Genomic DNA, 25,425 nt, shown 5'->3' on the forward strand with positions numbered 1-25,425 from the left:
ATGAATTATTTTTGGCATTGACTTTTATGTTGTGCAGTTTTAATCTTAGGGAAGATGGGGAGCTGTGTTCAGTTATAATTTTAAAAGGAAAAAAAAGGTCCTCTATCTCTAATACATTATTTTACCAGTCGTAGGGCTGGAACTCAGAGCCAGGGATCTGTTTCTGAGCCTCTCTGTGTCTAAAGCTAGTGTTTTACCACTTGAGTCACAGTGCCACTTCTGGCACTTTTATATAGTTTATTGGAGATACGCGTCTCATGGACTTTCCTGCCTGAGCTGGCTTTGAATTGTAATCCTCAGATCTCAGTCTCTTGTGTGGCTAGGATTACAGGCATGAGCCCCTGGTACCCAACTCACATACATTTCTTGTTCTTCTAAACTTTAGAGTGAATCTCTCTTCAAATGTGTTAGAGCATAATCATTCTTCTGACTAATCCTTAAATGAAACTGTTATCACATTTAGTATTTTCTATATGTACTGAAAAAGTGTTCTTTAGTCTGTGGTCCTGAAATGATATATTCATCGTCCTATTCTACCCTGAGGACACATAGTACTAGACAACATAGGAAACACCCAAACTATTTAAGACATTCTTAGTGAATATTACATTCACTAAGAATGGGAATTACTCCCATTCCCAGAACTCTGAGTAGTGAACTCTAACCATGTTGAGACCATCTTATAGTTCATTGCCAACTGTCTATGACTTGATCAGTTTTAAAAACTATTAATATAGGGGCTGGGAAGGTGGCTCAGTGGTAGAATGCTTGCCTTGCATGCCTGAGGCCCTGGGTTCGATTCCTCAGCACCACATAAGCAAAAAGAAAAAAGCCGGAAGTGGCGCTGTGGCTCAAATAGTAGAGCGCTAGCCTTGAGCTGAAGAGCTGAGGGACAGTGCCCAGGCCCAGAGTTCAGGCCCCACAACCAGATCCCCCCCCAAAAAAACTATTAATATATCCTATTGACTAATATGAAGAATGAGTACCTTAAGGAAAGTAATATCTCTATAGATGAAAATATTAATAGAATTTAACACAATTTCATTTCTTTTCCTTTGTGTTAAGTTTTTCAAGAGAGGTCAATTTTTAATTCACTAAAAGTTTTCAAATAGTTTTTTCTTCACCTCCCACTAAGTGCATTGTTCTCATATTTTCAAAAAATATCTAACAAAATTATATTAACTTTGTTATATTATCTCTGAAAGAGGGATCACAAATATTTTAACTCTGCATACATACTTTTCCTATAAATTATTTTAACTGCAATAACATCACATGCTGAGGATAAAATGAAAACCTTTCAAGGATTTTCTTTGTATTGTAATGGAAAAAAGATCTTTCTTTCTGTATTTTAGCAAGCCCACCACTCTCTTTCTCTCTATCTCATAATAATTTCTGGTATTTGCTCAAAATAGCAACAAAGAATAGCACTAGCTTTAGTTTACTTTGGAGACATAATTCAGCACATTACCTTAATGCTTTCTCCCTAAATTGAGAGCAGCAGTTGCAATTAGGGTTGATTTTGGTTAGACTTACTAATAAATCTTATTAACCGCTTAGACCTTTCTATATTGATTTTTAATTTGAATATGGATTCATATGCAACAGAATTTCAGTTTTTAGTTTATTCCTCTGCAGCTTAAATAAGAACATAACCACTCAAACATTGCTGTATATGTGTGTGTTAATGACTACCCGGTATGTATGAATGGAGGGTCAGGTAAAGTCCCACACCTATGACAGAAACAAGTTGAAATCTCATTTGTTAAACTGAACTTTCTAGAAAGCTCTTCAATATGGTTTCTTAAATTGCACAACACATAACTGCAGCTTTGCTGCATCACTCCTGAACTCTGGCAGTGTGGAAAATTACCTGGCATGTGCAGTAGCCAGGAAAATGGGACATTTCATATTTGTACTGACAATATTTGATATATACAAGGACTCAGTCTCAGAGTTAGACATTCAGCCTCAGTAAGGTACACAGACTTAACCTTGTAACATTTCCTAACAAAATACCAAGCAAATAGTACACATTTAAAAAAAAATTATTCCTTTCACTCAAATACTTCAAAACTTAGTGTTCAACAAAATTGCTATGTTTCCTCCACAGAGAGGAAGGTAGAAAAAAACTTATTAATTTGCTTTTAGCTTTTTAACAACACTTTGGAGATAAACATAGGGCAAAGAACAAGTCATGCCTTCAAAATTCCAACATTCTAGTGTCTAAGGTTAAAAATAATACATTGGAAAGTGTCTTAAGTGTGCAGGATATGGGTCAGTAGCAGTATACTTGCCAAATATGAACATGGCTTTGGGTTCTATCTTTAGCACTAAGAAAGTGTCTCTCTCCTCAACTGTGTATAATTAACAGATTAAATGAGTAACTACTAAAGCAAATACAGCAATTATAAAAACCAAATGGGAAAATCACTCATTTATAAAACTGTTACGTGTTAAACAGGAGCAAAAATTCTCAAGGCAGAGCTTTATATTTAAAGTTATAAATTCTTAACCTCTAAAAATCTTAAAACCTAAAAAAAAAGTATAAGAACACTTAACCTCCAGTAAGTCTGTTGTAATCTATAAAGTAGACATTTTTGTAGCAAGCCACCACTCTCTTAACATTCAATATGTTTGTTTACACTAAGGGAAAATGTAGACTTCAGTCTTCTTTTCAAAAAAAGATCTTCACAGCAGATCGAGGATATGTTTCCCTTGCTTTAGTCATCTTCTTTGTCAATGGAATCTACAAACCTTGTGTGAGGATTCCCAAAGCTCTTCATAGAGTGCCTCACAAAACCATTTGAGTGAAAGAGATCAAGCTTTTTAAATTTATTTTAAAAGCAAATGAACCAACAATGGAAGACCAAAATGAAATGTTAGTTTGACCTCTAATTTGATAGGCTTTACCTCTGAGCCAATCCACTTTTGTTTTCTGCAATAAATTCTGTCTGCTATGAGGGGAGCTTGGAAAAAATGGAGAAAAGATTCCAGAGTCCTACTTAATTTTTTCAGTCAGATGCTGCCCACTGCCCACCAGTCCCTCTGGAAGCCTACAACATTTTGATGAAAGAATAGGAGGAGGAGGAGGAGGAAGAGGAGTAGTGGTAATAGTAGTAGTATTAGTAATAATAGTAGTAGTAGTGATAGTAGTAGTAATAGTCATAGTAATAGTAATTTTATTGGCTCGGGAACTTAAATATAATACAACTTGAATATTATTTTATGCATTGCATATTGTATTAACTTAGCCTCTGTTCCAGTTCTGAATGACTGGGAAATTGTATCCCAGGAGAACAGAAGCATAGCTGATGATGTTTGGAAGACATGGCCAATGTGTGATTTCAGCTAAGTGCAGGAGATTCTTGGAGAAGCACCTTTCCAAGTATTTGACTCTTGGTTTAGTCCGCAGACTGTAGAAGATGACATGCCATTTGTCTTCCTTTCAACAACATTGATGGCTTTCACATAGACACCCCTGTCAGCATGTCTTGGGTGGGAAACGCTCCCGTCAGTTTTTGCTCATTCAACATGTAAAACACCTGTATCAGAGCAGCATGTGACACCAGAATAATGTTCCATGTGATTTGCTTTTGTTGTGCTTTTTTAAAATTTGAAATCCAGAATGGTGCAGAGTTTTCTCATGGAATTAGTGTGGTCAACAATTTAAGTTTTTAAGGAGCTGAAAAACAAGCAAAACATAACGTAAAAGTATATGGTCAGACTATTTCAATATAAAAGACCAGGATTTTTTAAAGTAATTTTAGAGAAATACTGCTGGTCAGTAGCAACACTATTGTTTTAAATGTGTTACTTCATAAATATTTAAAGTTCTAAATAGACCTATTGTCACATCTTTTTCCTTTGATCTTGACACTGAAAATTCATAGAAAAGTTATTCTTTTTGCACTACAGAAATTCAATAATGTCACAGTTAAAAATAGATACTGAGATAAACTTCCAGAAGGCCCTAAATCATAGGGTTTAATAGAGATCCTCTGCAGTAAATTGAAGACAGGTGCAAATGATGACTGCCACCTGCTAATGTATAATCACTTTTTGTCTGTGTGTAAATAAGGGCAACTACAATGGGAAAAGATGACAGCACAGGCAGGTCTCATTTCTCAGGTATGGCTTTCCTAAAGTTGCACAATAATATAGAGCAGAATTTTTTTTAAAAGAGTAAAAATGGGAAAAAATGAAAGAAAAAAGAAAAAGAAAAAAAAAGGAAAATGTTTCACTTCTCCAGGACACTCTTGCTTAAGCAAAAGTAGGTCTTTTAGAAGCTCTAGAACACTCATCCTTTCTTCCATTACCTATCCCCTAAAGCTCTGTGGATCTAAGTGACACTTATTACCTTGTTCATTATTGTTCCACAACTAGAAAAAGGAATTAAAAGGTTAATACTCCTAGAGGATGACACTTTGATGTCCCTTTTAGAAGGAGGATCCTGTGTGCCTGAAATGTGAAAAATAAAAAATTAGGTGAGATGTGGGAATAGGATAATAGAAGGGATGGGGTAGAGGAAGCTGGTGGATTATTTTGTGCTTTTTCATGTCTTACTCTTTTGCATAATGGTGATTTCTTTCCCAACTCTAACTCAATAAAATTTATTCAGTATGTTTTCATATTCTATCTTTTAAAATATGTCTTTTCTTCTGTTTTTCACTTCCCCATTGACTGTGAGGCACCATCTGGAATAGAATTCCAGAAATATTTATTTGATGAGTGAGTCTAAAGTTCAAAGTAAGAAACATGGTTCTACTCATGCTGAGTATAAAATCTAGGAGGATCTACTAAAATATAATATAGGCAAGTAAGTGCCTGCCAAATATGCCTGAGAACATTGGCCTAAGTCAGTGCTTAAGGCTAGATTTCTTCATCTTATATTTTAAGAACAGTGAAGATAGAAAGAAGTTCTATGTAATTCTTGAATTGTTTTGAATTGTTAATTGTGTAATCTCTATCTAGTTCATTCCTATTCCAAACCGTTGCTTAGTAGCTAGTTACGTTAGTTAAACTCATACAAGAATGCAAGTGAAATCTCAAATCTTTTGAAAAGTGTTAGGATAATGAAATAAGTTTGTAATTCTACTTTGGTTACACCTAGAAAATCATGTTGATTCTAAATATAATCTAGTATTGTGTCAAGTCACCATGTGATCAAATAGCCTTCTCTTAGATTGATGCTACCCTTGGTAATGTACTGCTAGCTATTTCTATTTGTGTCTATCTAGGTTTAGAGCTGCATATTTTTTGAATGCTTACAATATGCAGATGCAAATTCCTTTTTTGTGTACCCAGTGAAAGTAGTGATCTTTCAAAAAATTAACATAGGTGTGTAATCCTTATAGTATTAATAAATAAATCAAAAAGATGTTTGTTCTTATTGTGACCTTCAGTATGTAATATATGTGATTAAGGCCAGATTCCTTAATTCATTTTATAATAGTTAATTTACTTGTAGATAGTCCCCAATTGTCTTCTCAATTCCTAGTAACAGCTACAGTCCCTAAAATCTTGTATTTTATTTTAATTACCTACTAGTTATTGAGATAATAGGTTTCTTTTCATTTCTCATGATCTTTACTAGAAAAACTGGCAATGCTATGTGTTGCATTTTTTGTTACTGAGCATTTCAGAATTTTTTACTCAGAGATGAGGAAGGAAAATGGATTTTTAAAACACTTTAAAACATGTAAATGTACTTGCTAGCCTCAAAATTCCAAATGATTACTTCTAACTTTTACTTTTTTAGAAAAGAAGAGGCTTATTTGGGACCCATAAATTCTGCCAGGTAAGAAATACTGGTAGCTAGAGACATGTGACAGGGTTTTTTTTTTTTTCTTTAAAAAGCTTCTTTACTATTATTTCCCAATAAATCTGTGACTTTTTGTGTACAGTTACTAACAAGAGCTAACTTTATATGACTTAACAAGCATTTGTTCACTTAAAACATACATAATAAACACTTTAGTAAAGCTGTTGAAATCATTCATTTTTAACAATTGGGTGTCAATGAAATGCTAAATGACTCTTTAAAGACATGTCTGTTGTGTTGCAGTTGGTCCTACAATTTATGGTAGTATTCTACATACAAAATCATTTTTAGAGAGTTTTGGTTGTGCTAAGTTGAATCATTTGTATTTATAACATATTAGAGTTTATGAGGATGTTTTTATTCACACTGAATATTTTCTTAATTCTGAACATTGGTTATTGAGTAAAAGAATCACTCTCAAGTTATTTACATAAATCTCACTATGATAGAGAAGTGATACCATAATAAGATATGTGTAATATAGTGATATCACACTAGTGGGAAAATTGACTATAAATTAACACCATAATGATTATTTTCTTTTTTTCCATGCTATTTTCATTTGACTCTTAGAGCATCATTGGAACATTAAAAGATAAAATTCAGAACTCAGAATTTTACTCTTTAAAATCTGAAATCCTTTTTATGATAATGCCAAATGAATGACTCATATATTGATGATTATGAATCCGATGGCAAATACTCAAAAGCATCAGCTTAACATTGTCTGTTTTCAGAAACTAGACAAATCAGCAAATGGAACATTTTCTGTTACACCACTTAAAGTCTTCTTTTCCTTAAATATGTTCCCCAAATAATATTTGAATCTCTATGAAAACTATAGTTATAAAATTATCGAGGAAAATAAAAGAGATTTAGAGAAGATAAAAAAATAAGTGGAGGTTTTCTCAACATTTCTATAAAGAACTTGAGAAACAAGTGGAAAACAGAAACCCAGGATAAGTCTTTGCTGATGAATGACAAGCCATTCATAGGATGGGAAGGCAGGAAGAGTTGATTATAGGAAACAAGAAAGGAGTAAAAGAACTGTGCTTGTGTAGTGATTTTGTGAAGAAAGCCAGGATTATCTACGTACACTCAAAACATCACAGGAAGCTCCTCACTTGTTACTGGGGGAGCCAATCAACGGGGATCTGCCTGCCTACATGTTTGGAGTGCTCTATGATGAGTCCCTGTTCAGGATGGAGAACATGAAGCTTGTTAACAGGAAGAGACGCTTTCAGGCTGATGGGGTAAAAATGTGAAATTTGGACAGAACAAAATTGTGTCAGGGTTACTTTAACAATTACATAGCTAACAATCTCAAAACTTTAAAGGAAACAATTACCTTCTAATATGTTGTTGGAGCTATCAGTTATCATCTAAGTTTACTAAAATTTGAAAGAAGATTTTTGTTAGATCTGTCTTTTGTCTGTGTTTCCATATTTGGGTTTGGGAACCACTGATATGTTCATTTGTTCGTTTGTTGAGTCAAGAATTCACTAAGTACTCCAGGTTAGTCTATAAATGGCTGGTTTCAAACGTTCACCTACATAAGCAGTGGAGTTACAGATGGTTATGCATGCCCAACTGTGCATTTAAGTAATGAAAGGTTTTAATAGTAATTTTCAGTATGTTTTGAGATGAGAAATAGGCAAGGATTTACATTAGTAAAAGTATGATGATCTGAACATTATTGATGCTTTCCAAAGTGTTTTAATTTGATTTAAAGATAATTGGTACATGTGTAAGGCAATATGATATACCAAAAAAACCTAGATTTGGGAAATATTCATGTTCTTCTCATGTGTTTTGAACGTCAACAGATGGGAAATGTTTCTCAGAGCCTTAGAACAAAAAATGCCTCAATAAAATCTGCGTTTTAAAAATCTTTGTAAAATTATGGACTTCCCTATTTTTGCCAATAAAATTTAGTTAGTTAGTTATTTTCTGAGACTAAAACTCAGTATCTGAGGCTTGCTTTAGATCATTGGCTACAGCTCTATGACCATAACTATGTCCCCAAACCCACCTGTTTTATTTTTAAAACCTATCTAAACTAATGTATTGTTTCTAGCAATCATCACAAACTACAATTCATTAGGTGGGCTTATGTGTATGTGCTTGTGAACAAAATACAAATAAACTAAGGTTATATTTCCTGAATTAACATTTATTTTGTCCCATGGAGAGTTTTTATATTTTCATTTTATTCTCACGAAACAAAATTTAAGGTCTGGGCTTGGGGCTCAATGGCAGAGCATGTGTCTAGTATGTATAAAGCCCTATGTTTGATTCTGCATACTGCCAAAATTAATAGATTAATGACCCTTGAACATAAGTTTTCAAGTTATAATACTTTTATAAGTCTTGCGAATTTTAATGTGCATAGATTTGTGGAACTTCAACACTTAATATTCAATTCGAATATAAGAACAATTCTGTCACTCCAGAAAACTCTTTTAACAAAACACCATATTTCTTCTTTAAAGTGGGAAAATGTCCTATTATCTCTCTTAAATATATAGAAAAAGTTATGCTACTTGATTACTCAACTCTTGAATCCCCTCTCCTTTCTACTGTATTTAGGCCATTCTAATAGCTGATTTTGTGCTTTGTTCATTTGTAGCCATGACCAAGGATAGTGTTGCTTTCTCTTCTCTATCAAATATCATCAAACTAATCCTAGCCTAAACTCTAACCTCAGGAGATTTCCTAGATTATGGTGTCAGTTGATCTGTCCTTATTCATGTTTCATCTAAGTAATTCTTTGTTCATCATCTGCATTGTTTTTTCAACTGCCAGTTGTTTGATGTTAATTCTAGAGATTGTGTTCTGAGGTACACAAAAGAATTATTGCTGAGTCTCTTTTATATGCTCTGTAGATAGAGGTATTTCTTTCTCTGAGTGTTGTAATGGCTCTGTGACTTATTTTTCTGTGGATAAGTACTTTCAGCACCCACTATTTCTTTGAATATATTCAACACATGAAAGCCAAAGGGGGAGAAATCACAGGCTATAAATCAAAACTTTACTTGATCAATATTTAAACAAGAGTTGCATATTAATCAATATCTTATAGCCCTTTGAATGTGCAGTTGTGAAATGCATTTCCAGTAGAATGAATTTTAGTCAATAGTACATGAATGTTAATAAATTATTGTAAAATAAAGATCCACATTTTCTGTGCTGTAGTAAGAGCCTGATATTTATGACTTTGCCACAAATCAAAAATTTAGAAGTTGAATGTGTTTGTGATAGCTGTCACTGAGGTCATCATAAGTTTTATCACCTACTACAGGGAAATATTAACAGCTTTCGTTTTCTTGTCGTATGATTCTTTAAGGTTTATCAGGTTCTTTCTGTGAATATGAGATTTGCTGGGAAGTGTTAATTCTCTTATGCATTTTTGTGTTATAATTTTGATTTTTTTTGCTTTTGTGTTTATCATTTGTTTTTGTCCTTAATTCCCAGAGACAAGAATATTCAAGTGAGATTCTTTTTATCCTTATTTGAGAAGTAAAAGTCAAAACATTCAGGAATAATACAGCAACTGTTATTTGCTCACAGTATTGTTTGTCCTTTAAAGATAGGTTGACTTTTTTATTATTTGCTCTTCAGATGGATCCTGTGCAAAAAGCAGTTATTAACCACACATTTGGAGTGTCTATTCCCCCAAAGAAGAAACAAGTTATTTCTTGTAATGTCTGTCAGCTCCGCTTTAACTCTGATGTGAGTATCACCTTTTCAAGTTTGTAAAGCTGAAAGTCTGATTGGTGTGAACATGTATATCTCTTCATAATTGTATTTTCTCAGGAACCTCCTTACCAATTTCTGTTGGCGAACCATTCATTTCCACATGCCAGATTTACAAGCAATTGGGATTTATTCTTAAAACTCAAAAATAGAGGAAGTGATTGGCATCAGAAATTAAGAATGGTTCTATATATTCAGTCTCCCTTGTACTGTTTACACATACTTTCTCTAATTATCTTTGTTTGGCAAAAATACTTGAAATAGCAGAAGGTAGAAAAAATTGCAATGAATGGTAAAGGAAACTATTGTTATTATTTTTATGTAAAGTGTCACATTTCATGTGTGTGTTAAATCTTGTTAAATACCTCAGAGAACAATTTACAATGTGAGTTATATTTTCACAGATCAAAGAGGTGCAGGAAAGCTTCATAAATTATTTTATCTAGTCAGCAGAACCAACCTACTGAAAAAAGATACCATGGAGGTGGTAAAAGTCTCTCGTATGAAAGTAGATTTTAAAACATATAAATAAAATAATAAAGAAATTTTGTAATAGACAATGATCAGATAAAGCCAACTACCAATACAAATCAAAATCTGAACACTGCACATCATATGCATTATTTCTTGATCCATTCGACCTCACAAGCCATTTTATAAAGTACATGATGTTACAGATTAATGTGTATTTTGAGGTACAAAATTAGCATGTATCTCTCTTTATATATACCAATAAATAACATTTTGATAGTTCTGCTTAGTAAATATAATATTTATAGTGCCTATTGTGGTATTCCACACCTGTAATGCCTGTACTTGAGAGGCTGAGGCAGAGAATTTTGAATGAATTGTCAGCCTGGGCTACATAGTGAGACCTTGTCTCAAAAAGAAAAAAAGAATTATAGTAATTTGGGGGAAAAGAAATATTTTACTTTGGTTTATAAATTTATATTTACTGCCATTTCAGTTTTATAAAATTCCAGTGAATTTTTGGTATCTGATAAAATTCCATATTCAGTAATATAATGCTATCTGAACAAAGAAAAATATGGTTTATTCAAAATAGCAATATTGTTAAGATATCAATTCTCTTCAAGCATAGGCCCAGCTGACTCCCTATCAAAATCTGAAGATTTTTTTAAAGATGACACACTGTTTTGCAAATATGCATAAAAAGAAAATGCCTGCCATAAACAAGTATTTTTCTATATACATTTTGAATACTTAACATTTCCTGATTTTAATACTCAGTGACCAATAGACATTGAAAAACCATGCTCTATTCATTCCTTCTTTCCCTAATTATTTATAACAGTTTACTATTTTGCATATATTTCAGAGTTTGTTTATGGAAATGTAACTGAATGTGAATGTATATTCTTATTTTTCCCCTTTTTGCATGAAAGGTAAAATATTACTTTGCTTTGTATTTTTGCCTAACAATATGTATTGGAGATTTTACTCTTTCAGAGCATAGAGGGATTCCTTACTTTTCCCACCCCAAATTAATATAGTAGATAAGGACACTCATATCTTAAATTCTGGAAACTGTTAAAGTTATCTTACATTGCAAAAGGTGGCAGGTAGAATCAAGAGTGCTAATCCTGACCCTAAAATAAAAAGATTTTACTGGTACTACGGGGACAATGTAATTAAAATTATCCTCCAAAGAAAGAAAGGCAGAAGAAGCTGTCAGTGTAACATTTTACTGGCCATTTTGGATTTAGAAGTAAAGGGAATATATGCAGCTTCTAGAAGACAGAAATACCAAGAAATCAGTTTTCCCTTAGATTCTCCAGAGGGAAATCAATCCTGCCAACATTTAGATTTTAGCCCACTGAGACCTATGTCTGACTAAAATTAGTACTGCTTTGAGTATATGATAAGTTGCTTGGAAAGCAATTGTTAACTAATATATTAGTCAAATATTTAGGTTCCCCATAGATTATTTACCTAGAATCAATAGATGGACATTTAGGTCATTTCTTTTTTCTTTTTTTTCTTTTTTTTGCTATTTCATACATTTTTGTAGTTAAAAATGACAGAGTAGATCATTAACCTGTGTATCTTGCTTCAAAATCTGCAGCACTTCTTATTAGATGTGTCTTGAATAATTTCACTCATGTTCTGGGTATGTATGGAGTTATTCTTATAAGATAAATGCTATCTATGCTGGTCTTCGAAGTCCAATAGCAACTTTTCTTAGCAGACAGTATGGATGACAATATCTATGGTTTGTCCTATGGAGATACCCTTCCCAAATATGCTCCACATTTGCTACTGGATAATGAACTTCTAAAATGGACATGATGTTCTAAAATGAGAGGACCATTGCCTGTCTATGATAACAAATAATTTCCATGGTATCAATGTTACCAGAATGGGGTATACATATCTGTGTGTCACAGATGGAACAGTTAAGGCCAAAAAGAATAACTTAATTGTCCTAAATTTTATGTCCCTACCCCATGAGAGTAGGGATGAGAATTTTCTTTCTGTAAGCTAGAATTTCTGAGGAGTAGATTTGCCTTTGGCTTGGGTTCCAATCAGTGTCAGCCATTTTGTTGGTATATAATGACAGAGATAAGGAAAAATGAGCACACATAAGCCTATGACCACTAGCTTTCTTGTCACTTCTCAATAAGTCCACTGGTAATAAAGAAAGAAGTTAAGTTTCTGAGTCATGCTTAGAATCTAGGTAGTAAAGCCATAGTGTGGATGGCAGATTCACAAATATGACATCTGCAAGTTCTTGGTGTTTAGTAATGGTGCTATAATGTGCATAACTGAGCTCTGAAACTGAGCGTTTTTTTATTTTGGGAAGAGTTTATTATTTTATAATTGCCCTATTTACATTTTAATGCAAGAATTAAGAAGATGCTCATCCTTATTTTCTTTAATAACATTTCTAAATCAGCCTGAGACTGAATTGGTTTCACTCTCAGTGTAGAAAATATGTTTATTGAGAAATCTGGAAGGCAAATTTGCACAGTAAACAGACTGCATACTGCAGTTCTCCATTACCACATAAAACTACCAGAGTAGACCTCACTCATAAAAATTCAATGTGACCCATTTTACGTGTTCTGTAGTCCACTTTGTCCAGCCTTGATCATGTCAGTTGAGCTCCCCTGCTGCAAAGTAAAAGGCCAAAGCTTTATTTACACCATACAATATTATGTAAAGGAGCAGGCATTAATCACCAACATTTTCTAAAAGGACCTTGCAAATTAACACTACTAACTTTGCCAGGAGCAGACAAAAAAATAATATACTTTCCGACTTAGCTGTATTTTTTTTTGTCTTTTCTTTTTTGGTACTGGGGATCGAACCCAGGACGTTGCACTTGCTAGGCACGCGCTTTGCCACTGAGCTACATCCCAGCCCTGCTTTCCAACTTAGTCCCAGACATTTGCACAAATGTGTGAAGACCTCACTCTCTGCTTTCTTCTTGACTACCTTTTTCCTTAACATGGTCTAAATAGAAGAATGAGGTTGTCCTGAGCCTGACATTCCCTTATTCGCTGATGAATTAGGGCACTACAGCTATAGTATAGTCACAAATTGATAAACCTAAATCTTCAGTTTTTAGCTGGGAAGTGCTATTTTCAGAGTTAAGCTTGGCTAGAGGAGTAAACATAACACTCCACATTTTTTAAGTTTAGAATTTTTTTCCCTTTTGACTAGGTTGAAAGTTAGCAAATAGCAAATAAGTTCTCATTTATACATTAATTCCCTAGAGAATAGTAGCAGAAAGATGAAAGGAAGTTAAGTGGATTCTTCTAAAGAGCAAGGAAACTTGATTTTCATAAACATTTTAAAATAGAGATTACATTATTATTGTTATTATTATATCTCAGAGCAGTTTTAAAAATACTCTAGACACTGGGAAGGTAGCTCAGTGGTAAAGTGCTTGCTTCGCATGCATGAGGCCCTGCGTTCGATTCCTCAGCACCACATAAGTAGAAAAAGCCAGAAGTGGTGCTGTGGCTCAAGTGGTAGAGCGCTAGCCTTGAGCTAAAGAGCTGAGGGACAGATCCCAGGCCCAGAGTTCAGGCCCCACAATTGACCAAAAAAAAAAAAAAAAAACCTCTAATCTTTGATGTCCTTTTTGCTTCATAGGCAAATTGAAATGAGAACATAAGAATCTTTTCAATCAAGTTTTATGTACTCTTAATTCAAGAAATGACCCTGAAATGTCAGAACACAGCATTAATTGAGCGACATGAGATAGTGTTCCTAATGCCAACTTCAGTGTTCTTTACATTGTAGTTTTTTGTTACTTTATTGTACTAGCAGTTTATGATTTTTGTAAATGTTGTTCTTTGTCTTTGATTTCATTTTTAGTTTTAGTTATTCAGTATCTCCATCTCTCATTTTTATCTCTTTTTGCTATGATATATTTACTCATGTCTGAAGATAGGAGATGACCTTGTGCCATTTAATTGGCTTATATCAAAATGATCAGCCAAAAATGAATGAAGTTAAAAGTGTGCTGTGAGGTTGCAATGGTGAAATAACCTGAGTTTAAAACTCAGTCAGCACTGCCAAAACAAATCATGAGTATAGTTAGTTTACAGTTGGTAATTCCACAGTGCTACCTTTCTTTGTATTTTGTACTTTTGTCATTTTACCAACTTTCATTTAGATAAGATCATTAGGTTAGTTCCTCCTAGATCTTTCTGCCTATTCCTCTTTTACTTTATTCTCACTTCCTGAGTTATTTATTTATTTATTTAAATTTTATTTTGAGTCAGGATCACACAGTTTGCCCAAGCAGTCCATGTAGAGCAGCTAAGACTTTGAATTGCCATCCTCATATCTCTACCTCTCTAGTAGATAGAAATATAGGTGTGTATCAGCATGCCAGATACCACTTTATTCCTTTTTTTTTTTTTTTTTTTTTTTTGTCGGTCGTGGGGCTTGAACTCTGGGCCTGGGCGCTGTCCCTCAGCTCTTCAGCTCAAGGCGAGCGCTCTACCACTTGAGCTACAGCGCCACTTCCGGTTTTCTGGTGGTTTATTGGAGATAGGAGTCTCATGGTCTTTCTTGCCCAGGCTGGCTTTGAACCGCGATCCTCAGATCTCAGCCTCCTGAGTAGCTAGGATTACAGGCGTGAGCCACCAGCGCCCGGCCACTTTATTCCTTTAGCAGTTAAAATAATACACTGCGAACCCTCATCTGTTTTTCATAAACAACTTGCCCCAGTCCCCTACTTTTCTGTCATTTAAGAAATGTTAGTACTCTCTGTTGTAGTCCCCTGGCATTCTCTATCAGCTACCACAGACCTCAAAAATCATGAAATTAGGGAGAAAGCTAGAACTTTGTATCTCACATCAAGTCCCTTTCCCCATGCTGTTGGCTGTTACTCTGTTTCTTTTGGCCTTAGGCCTAACTGTATCCACCCGCCACCAGCTGTTATGTGGCAGCTAGTCCCTGTGGCAGCCGTCCTTCCAGAATCGGAGTAGCCAGGAAATAGAATCCTCTTAGACATCACCTTTGACAAGACTTTTGTGGCAAAAGCACTAAAGATACCTGCTTAGGTTCTGTAAAGGATCAAGCTTTCATTAATCATTACACAACATTCTTTGAGGGGAGGATATTGGCTTCCTCCTGCTTGCTTTTGAGTCTAGAAAATTTGTTCTTGTATCAGTGTTTCTCTCCTGTGTTCTCTTCTCTACCATTATACTCCTCTTTCCATTACTTCTACTCAATCTTCTCCCCTCCCATTCCCCTCAACATTTCTTTCATATTTCTTTTTTTTTCCAGAACAAATAAAACACAAAAATACATTATTTTTATCTTTCTTACATACTTTTCTAAGAGATTAGGTAATTAGATTTCTTGCTTTAAATTTAGGAATATTTCACTTGAAAAAGCCTCTAGAAGTTTTGTGTTTTTTTTTTTTTTTAAACACTAAGCAGGTTATTTAGGGCTCTAGCCAACAGTGTTAAAAGAATTAAATTCACCTCATTATTCATGAATTTTAAACACAATATTTAATGGTACTTTGCCCTAACTAGTATGTCAGAAAAAAATTTGAGCATTTGCCTTTCAACATTTGACCCACCCCACAAGACCAATCTTGTATATATCCAACAAATAATGACATGCATTTTGAAGCTGCTGATGAGCTGCTCTCTTCCTAACATACTGTCACTGCCAGCCACCTATACACAGCTCTACTCCTCTTGAAAAGGTAGATAGACCTTGTTTCCTGTTAATCCCACAGTAATTATATGCATCGATTCTTTACATCTGGGGATCTACATCCATAGATTCATGACAGAATTGAATTTTTTTTTTTGGTGGGGGGAGAAATGTGTGCATTGCTATTGATTGTACATAGTCTATATTCTTGACATTATTCCCTAAACAACACAGTGTAAATGTTATTTTCCTAGCAGTTACATTTTATTAGGGATGATATGTGCAGTTATATGTAGTACTATGTCATTTTATATAAGGCACTTCATTATCCACAGATTTTGCTATTCAAGTGTAATTCTGCAACAAATCTCTCATGGATACTAAGGAATGACTGTATGTACAGTTATACAGTTATGCATGTAATCTGTGTGTGTGTATGTATGTATGTGGGGGGGGTGGTTGAGAGCACTAATACCTGTAAGTTTTAGCTGTGCTCATCTGGTCTCCTATTCATAAATAGAAGACATCCTGGAAGTTGGTCCTCAGTGAAAAATTAGTTGATGAGAATGAAGTTTTGGAGTAGGTCACACTTAAATTTAACTGTGTAGCAGATGATTAAGGAGATTCCACAGTGATAAACTCATTGCTGGGATGGAAACTAAGAAGATGTTATAAATTTTATATCTACTCTTAAGCAGTGTACATTTTAGGCATATTAATAAAATTATAAGTTTAAAAACCCAACTGATGTGTCAAAAAATAGTGTAGTCCTGAAAAATAGAAGAAATCAACAGCATTAAATGGAAATCTAGAAAATGATAGCTATCTTTTGTCAAATATTTTACATTTTTCCCGTAAATACAACTATTCATATCGATTCTTAGGTTTGTAGGGTATTGAAGCAGATAGGAGGTAATTAAAAGCATAAATCTCTAGAGCTTAGGAAGAAAATTCTCTCTCAGACAGAGATGACAAAATGATGAAACATTTTTGCTTCAACATGGCAGAAATATAGCATGATCACATAGAACAGGGACATACTGTGTCAAAATGTTTATTCAGCTACTGGTATTTAATAAACTTCTTAAAGGGTAGTCAGCTTTTTTGAAGCATGTAGTAGTTAATTATTTAATTTTTAAAACAGCTAACTTCCTTGGTAGTCATATAACTTTATAAAATACCACAGTCTTTCTCTGCATTTCTTTATTTTAAACAGGTATTTGGACAATTCAACACTGATTTTAAATTCATCACTGAAGAAAAGAGAAAAGTAGGTTAAGGTGAAGTCTTAAAAGCATTATGACTTTAAAGACTTATACGACCCGATATTTAACTAATAGGGAAATTGAGCAACATATGTAATTCAATATTTTTCTGGCTTTAAACACATATGGGCATTACATGACTTGTTATTTTTAGCTCTTTAATAGTTTCAGTTCTATTTAAAGTCAGATGAGCAGCCTAATATGATGGTATGAAAAAAATCATTAACTGTCTACAATTTACCGTTAGTATTTCGAGCTTTGATGCACTTTCATGAAGTGTCTGGTTTGTTTAGCCATATGTTAAGACCTTTAAAAAAATGTGCCAGGCACTAGTGGCTCCCAACTCTAATCCGAGGTATTCAGGAGGCTGAGATCTGAGGATATGCATAGGTCTAGAGGAGTTAATGCAAGCTTGGGTTTCAGTTGTGCAATTGTGAGCTCTCCATATTAACTCCCATGTGGCTAATTAAAACAAAATGCTTTAAGTATATACATAATAAGTAAATAGGTAGGTAATATACCTGTATGAATGTGTGCATGTGTATATATGTGTGAGTGTGTATTGTAACCCCTCTCTACGGTATTTTCACAATTTAAAAAAACAAAAAACTAAAACTCTAACCACAACATCTATTAAAAATTTGGATCAACAAAATAATTTTTGTCAGGGAGGAATAGTATATAATTCTAGTTTAGAATTGTCAGCATGTAATGAAAATGAAAAACAGGCTTGTTTTTAGTCAGTTTTATTATTAGCTACAGATAATGCAAACCTTTACTTTCTAGGCCTGTGATGGACCCTCCCACATCCTTATATTTAGTATACAACTAATGACTGGTGTTTAATTAATAGCAAATCAAATTCTGCTTTAAATACATGCTGCAATTTAGCCTGAGACGTACATACATTCACTTAGATTGACTCACCAGTTTCCTTCTTGATTTTGATTATAGCCACCAAATGTTCTCTGAAACAGCTTTAATTATCTCTGAACCTTGAGCTAGTATGATTGCATGGGTTTTGCTCTGGAAAAGAAATAACATTCTATATTAAAAGAGACACCTATAGAATTCTTATATAAGATCTTTCCATATCATGAGGGTTTTTTTTTACTTTTACTACTTGTGTTTTGGAGATATGGAAAATATACTCACCAAAGAAGTTGGATTCTTGCTCTAGTTTTGTAACTGAAATTAGTTAATCCAACAAAATGCCTTAAATACACTTTTAAACTATTTTTAGTTTTAAAAATACCAACAATTTCCTTTTGTGATTTAATTTATATATTTGTGTAGATGGCCATAGAAGGAAATGTTAATTGATATCTGTAAACATTTGAAGAAATGATAAATGTCGGTATTTATAAAGTGCCAGAATAAATTACTGTTTGCAGATGTCCATTTAAGAATAAAAATGTGATTATCTTTTCAAGCTAGCTTACTTCTAAGATATTTACACATTGAACTCTTTTTGCATATTTACCTTTTTATAAATTCAGGTTATTAATTTGGACTACATTAATTAGGGATCATTTAGGTAATAGATAAATTATGTTTCTTGGTCCAACTTTTTTCTTTAAAGAATACAAATGAATATTGCAAAGGAATTTAAGCATAGAAATTTAGAATATAAGCAGAAACAAATCTTTAAGCATACTTAGGCATTCTAAGAGCTACCATTTTAGCACAACAAATAATATAACTTAAAATCTTACATATTCTTTTTTTTATTTTTTAATTCAGTTTTTTATTGTGAAAATACTGTACAAAGGGGTTACAGTTACATGAGCAAGGTAATGAATACATTTCTTATCCTGCATTGTTGCCTCCTCCTTTGTTTTTACCCTACCATCCATTCCCTCCCACCTCCTCAGCTAATGTTGGATGATTTTTTTTTAATTTAATTTTATTTTATTTGTGAACATACTGTACAGAGGAGCTACAATTACATGGGCAGGATAATGCGTACATTTCTTACCAAGCATTGCAGCCTCCTCCTTTGTTTACCCTTCACATCCCTTCCCAGCCTCCCCCCTCCCCCCCAATCCCAATCCTTCTCCTTCCCCCCCTTCCCCCCGCCCCCACAAACCGACGTTGTAAAGCTCGTTTTGGACATGACAACTTGTACTTCTCATTGTTGCAACAGGTCCACCTGTATCCTTAAACAACTGGTTTTTCCCCATCTCCTCCACAAGTTATACTGACATCAAATATAGTGAAAGCAGGGGTTATACTGTGGGGGAGGGATATACAAAGCAACAAAGAGATAATCTTATAAATGTGTTAGAAACACATGCATGAAAGAAAAAAACATTAAAATACACATCTAAGGGTTCATTTTCCTGACATCACATTATCTGACCTTTTCTGCTTGACTCATACATATACTAGATATTACAAATAAGGGAAACCATGGGACCTATGCTTCTTTGGGCCTGGCTTACTTCACTTAAAATAATTCTTTCCAAGTTTTTCCATTTCCTAACAAATGGGGCAATGTCATTCTTTCTGATGGAGGCATAGAATTCCATTGTGTATATATACCACATTTTCTTGATCCATTCATCTACTGAGGGGCATCTGGGTTGGTTCCATATATTAGCTATGGTAAATAATGCTGCTGGTAGCTTTAGTGTGGTCTTGTTTGTAAACATTTGGGTAAATGCCCAAAAGTGGGATTGCTGGGTCATAGGGGAGTTCTATGTGAAGTCTTTTGAGGAACCTCCATACTGCTTTCCAAAGTGGTTGAACAAGTTTACATTCCAACCAACAATGAAGTAAGGTTCCTTTCTGTCCACATCCCCTCCAGCATCTGTTGTTGTTAGAGTTCTTGATTTTTGCCGTTCTAACTGGAGTGAGGTGATATCTCAATGTTGTTTTGATTTGCATTTCTTTTATGGCTAGGGATGTTGAACATTTCTTCATGTGTCTATTGGCCATCCTTCTTTCTTCTTCAGAGAAGCTTCTCTTTAAGTCTTTCGCCCACTTATTTATTGGGCAGTTGTTTCTTTGAGGATTTGTTATTGGGGGGTTTAATTTTTTGAGTTCCAAGTATATTTTAGATATGAGACCCTTTTCTGTTGTATGGCTAGTAAAGATCTTCTCCCAATCGGTGGGCTTTCTATTGATCTTGCTAGCTATGTCATTTGCCCTGCAGAAGCTCTGCAACTTTATGCAATCCCATTTGTCCAACCTTTCTTTGATTTCTTGTGTTTCCGGGTCTCTATTCAGAAAATTTCGGCCTGAGCCAAGGAGACCTAGGGTTTCTCCTATTCCATCCTGTAATGTTTTCAGAGTGTCTGCTTTGAGTTCAAGGTCTTTGATCCATTTGGAGTTGATTCTGGTGCAGGGTGATATATAAGGATCTAGCTTTAGTTTTCTACATGTAGTTAACCAATTTTGCCAGCACCATTTACTGAAGAGGTTGTCTTTCTTCCATTCTATTGTTTTAGCTCCCTTATCGAAGATTAGATGGCTATAGGTCTGTAGGTTCATTTCTGGGTTTTCAATTCTATTCCATTGGTCCTGAGGTCTGTTCTTATGCCAATACCAAGCTGTTTTGATTACTATGGCTTTATAGTAGAGTTTGAAGTTTGGTATTGATATTCCTCCAGCAGTGTTCTTTCCATTGAGGAGCGTTTTTGCTATTCGGGGTCTTTTATTGTTCCATATGAATTTTTGGATTGCCTCTTCTATTTCCTTGAAGAATGAGGGTGGAATTTTGATAGGTATTGCGTTGAATTTGTAGATAGCCATGGGAAGTATTGCCATTTTCACGATGTTAATCTTTCCAATCCAGGAGCATGGGAGGTTTTGCCATTTTTTAAGTTCTGTGTTGATTTCCTTTTTTAAGATTTTAAAGTTTTCATCATAGAGGTCCTTCACTTCTTTAGTTAATTCCTAGGTATTTTATTTTTTTGTGGGGCTATTACAAATGGAGTTGCTTTCCTAATTTCAGCCACACTTTTCTCATTGTTGGCATACAGAAAAGCCATTGATTTTGGGGGGTTAATTTTATAACCTGCTACTTTGCCAAAGTTTTGAATCAGCTTGAGTAATTGGGGAGTGGAGTCTATGGGATTCTTTAACTACAAGATCATGTCATCTGCAAGGAGGGAGAGTTTTATTTCTTCTTTCCCTATTTGGATCCCCTTTATGTCTGCATCTTGTCTTATTGCTGTAGCTAGGCATTCCAATATTAGATTGAAGAGAAGTGGAGAGAGTGGGCATCCTTGTCTTGTTCTTGAGTTAAGAGGAAATGGCTTTAGTTTTTCACCATTGAGTATAATGCTGGCTGTAGGTTTGTCATATACAGCCTTTATTGTATTGAGGAATGTTCTATGGATTCCTAATTTTTCCAAAACCTTCATCCTAATGGGGTGTTGGATCTTGTCGAATGCTTTTTCTGCATCTATTGAGATAACCATGTGGTTCTTATTCTTGCTCCTGTTGATGTGATGAATAATATTAATTGATTTGCGTATATTGAACCAGCTTTGCATCCCTGAAATGAATCCTGTTTGATCATGGTGTATGGAAATCTTACATATTCTTAACAAATCACTTAATTTATGTTCGCTAACATCATCAACTAATAGCTTTTCTTTAAAAAAGTACCATTTTTTAGAGTTTTTATAACTTCATCAGTCCCTTTACATAAATTAGTCACATTAATCAGATTTCTCTGAAATTTCAGTTGTCAGTGATTTAGTATTATCTAATACTATTCCCTATTTTCAAGAAAATTAATAATTTTGTTACTTGGTTTACATTTCTTTGAGCATCTTTCAGGTCAAATGTTTAACCTAGATAATACTTGGATTCATATTTTAGGCAAAATAAATATTGTTCTGAGGTCTGTACCATCTATATTGATCAAATTTGGTAAATTATCATTAAGTCACTTATTAAACTAATTATTCTGACCTGAGACTATCTTCTTTTTCTTTTATTTTCTGGTCATGGGGCTTGAACTCAGAGCCTGAGCACTGTCCCTGAACATTTTTGCTCTACCACTTTGAGCCATAGCTCCAGTCCTGGTTTTCTTTTCCGTCTTGCTTTCTCAGCCTCAGTAGGATTACAAGCATGAGCCATCATTGCCCTGCAGGAGACTATGTTGATAAACAATTATTAAACCATTTGATACAGTTGCTTTTTCAACAAATGAGTAGTTTCTTTGTTATGCACCTGACTATTCCATGTTGAGATTTGTCACATAACCAGATTTTCCCAAATTGTCTCAATCACTCGTTTCAGTCTACAACTTCCAGGCATAGTTTTATAGCCAATGTGATCACATAAGTTGATACATGTGGCTTTGTTTTTGATAATGATGATGGTAATGACAGTGATGGTGATGTATATGTTTGTATGTTTGTATGTGTGTATGTGTGTATGTGTGTGTGAAAGAGAAAGATAGAGAGAAATGGAGAGAAAAGGAGAAAGAGAGAAAGAGAGAACAAGAGAGTGAGTGAGTGAGAGACAGAGAGAGAGAGAGACAGAGACAGAGAGACAGAGAGAGAGAGAGAGATTCAGGAAGGTAGGTCCAGTCGGAGGTACTCTGACTTTTTATCATAGACATTCATGATATCAAAATATCCGAATACTTCCTGTTAATCACCTAGAATCTTCAAAATTCTTAATCATAGCCATTTATGTTCATCTCAAATCTAATTCTTGCCTCTTGTCATACTCCAGCCCTAGTGCATTGTTTTCACGTCCCAAAATTTGCAACCCATTTCTAGCCCTCTTTTACTGAGTCTGGTTCATACTCTTTTTTTGAAGTCTTACTTTTTTTCTTCCTTAGAGAAGTTTCCTAATATCTGTTACACACACACACACACACACACACACACACACACACACACACACACACACACACACACACACACACACATTGTTGATCCATAAGAAAAGAACCAGACTCTGTTTAGTCCATTGCTATATCCTTGGTGCCTAGCACAGTGAGTGAAGTATGAACGAGTAATCCTAACAGGGATTCTTTTTTTAAATAAGTTTTTTATTGTGAAAATCCTGTACCACATGAGCAAGGTAATGAGTACATATCTTATCAAGCATTGTTGTCTCCTCCTTTGTTTTTCCCCTCCCATCCCTTCCCTCCCTTCTCCACAACTACATTCTCCCCTCCCCATCCCCGCCTTAATTGTAAAGTTTGTTTTTCTACATAGTGTCTTGTACATCTCATTGTTGCAATGGGTCCACCTGTATCCCTATTTAAACAATTTGTTTTTTCCCTTCCCCTCCCCAAATTAGACATCAAATACAGTGAAAACAGGGGTTATACATTGGGGGAGGGACATACAAAGCAACAAAAAAAAATCACGTGGTACCCTATAAATACATTAGAAACAATAGCAAGAAAGAAAAAACCACTTGTGTCCTTATCTTGGGGTTCATTTCGCTTAACATCTTTCAGTTACAACATTCTTAGTACTGAATGAGACCTACTGAATCAGTTCTCGTAGTGAAAACTATATCCTCCTTGAACCTGTTTTCACTCCAAAGCATCTTTTACCTAGGTGGGTAGATTAGAAAACTGTTCTTTAACAGATTTTTAACAGACACAAGCTTGAGGCTTGCTTCAGGACCCTATGATGCAGTGGCTACTGGCCCAGTATTTTAATCCTTGGTTTGAATCACTGTCTTCCATTTCTGGCTTTGCGATTAGGCAATAACAGCTTTTCAGAGTCTGTATAATCAGCCTAATAATACTTGCTTCACATGGTTTCATGAGGATGAAATGAGATACTACATGTAGAGTTCTTAGCACTGTGCCTGGTACATAGCAAACAATATATGGCAGCCATTTGTCACTATTTTTATTACTGAATTCATAATCATCCTTTGTCACCAGACCTTGTGTTTGAAACCTGTTTAGCTACTGTCTGCTCTTTATGGCTGCATATTCTTCAATTCTTTGAAGTGATAGGCAAAGTGCTGTAATTTCCTTAAAGCTGCATCTGTAAAAAATAATATCTTTATATTTCATAAACATTGCTATGACTCCCTTTTTAGGGATGAGGGGGATAGTACTGTGGCCTTAACTCAGAACCTTACGCTCCTTGGGCTTGCTTGCTCATTTGTCTGGCACTTTACCACTAGAGATCTGCTTTATTTGCTGGTTATTTTATAGATGAGTCTTACAGACCTTTCTACCTGGGCTGGCTTCAGAGTGTTTCCATGGTTCTTAGCCTTTTGATTATCTAGGCTTACAGGTATGAACTACCAACACTGCTACTGCTCTACCACTCTTCTTTTTCTACAGCTTTATCAATATGCTAGAATGTGAAGAGCTAAGCTGCCTTGCAATTAAAAATAGCTATTTTGCCAGATTCTCATACTGTTGTTCCTCCATGATAGTTGTGTGTATTTAAAATATTTTTTAAATTTTCACTTCCTATGATCTCTGTGTCTTCCTATTCCCTTGTCCACCAGACCTTTTAATAGCTTTTTCTTTCTATAACATGGCCTGACTCCTCATTCTCATCCTGCCTGCTAAATATAGTTATTTTATCCCATTTCTTTCCTCAAAATTCCCCCTTCCAGTGCTTAATTCCTGAGGAACCTCAGTCATCTTCAAAGTTTCATCCATCATCTTGTCATGTGGTTACCAATCCAAATATTTTCCTCAACTACCAGTTTTATTTCCATTCATTTGTTGAACCTCCCTACTGTGTACCAGACAACCAGCCTAGATAGAAAATGTCCAAACCAAAATTCTCATGTCTCTCTGCAAAATTTCTCATGATTATATCCTATGGTTATTTGTTTTTGTCACTTTGCCTGACACTTGCATATGAAACTTCTAAAGCCAACTCTAATCATTTTTCTGTTCACTGTCCTTACTTTAACTTAGTTGTCAAGTAGTAATGATTCTTTTCTACATTTGATTATTCATCCATGCTTTCACATAATGGGCATTTACCAAATACCTCCCAAGTTATAGACAGTGTGTTAAGTGCAGAAAATTTAGAGAAGGGAAAAAAATCATTGAGGATCCTTAGTGAAAGTTACTATTTGGAGAGAGAAGATAAAACATTAATCAAATGGTTATATATGTTATTTAATAAATTTTAAATGGCAAAAAGTACTATGAAGAGAAGAATCCAGAAAGTTAGCTTGTGAGTTAGGCCAGGAAATTATGGAAGGTCTTTTAAGGAAAGTATATTTGTAGGGTAAATGGGAAAGAAAAAAGAGGTAGTAATCCAGACATATACAAGAATAAATAATAATGTTTATGCTACAAGTACATTTTACTCAGAGAACAACAGAGAAGAATCAAATGAAACCAGGAGGGAATGGCCATATATGTATTGAATATGATTATTTTCAATTTTTATTTTTTATTTTATTTTATTTTTTTTTTGTGAGGGAGGGGGTCATGAGGTTTGAACTCTGGGCCTGGACACT

At 34.5% G+C, this 25,425-nt stretch overlaps 1 protein-coding gene across 11 annotated transcripts in view; it reads left to right on the top strand.

The window, feature by feature from the left end:
* Znf385b (zinc finger protein 385B) overlaps positions 1-25,425 on the top strand; it is a 398,961-nt gene that overhangs the window by 312,716 nt on the left and 60,820 nt on the right. For 8 of the 11 annotated variants that reach the window (XM_070019859.1, XM_070019840.1, XM_070019850.1 and 5 more), the window contains 2 exons: positions 5,762-5,800; positions 9,446-9,556. In XM_070019859.1, the coding sequence (XP_069875960.1) occupies positions 5,762-5,800; positions 9,446-9,556 (150 nt within the window). The remainder of the gene's footprint in view (positions 1-5,761; positions 5,801-9,445; positions 9,557-25,425) is intronic. The other 3 variants (XM_070019877.1, XM_070019868.1, XM_070019932.1) reach the window with 1 other exon arrangement.

Source organism: Dipodomys merriami, unplaced genomic scaffold (genome assembly GCF_024711535.1).
Source record: "Dipodomys merriami isolate MVZ:Mamm:240054 unplaced genomic scaffold, mDipMer1.0.p SCAF_1, whole genome shotgun sequence".
In the NCBI taxonomy this organism is placed as follows: Eukaryota; Metazoa; Chordata; class Mammalia; order Rodentia; family Heteromyidae; genus Dipodomys; species Dipodomys merriami.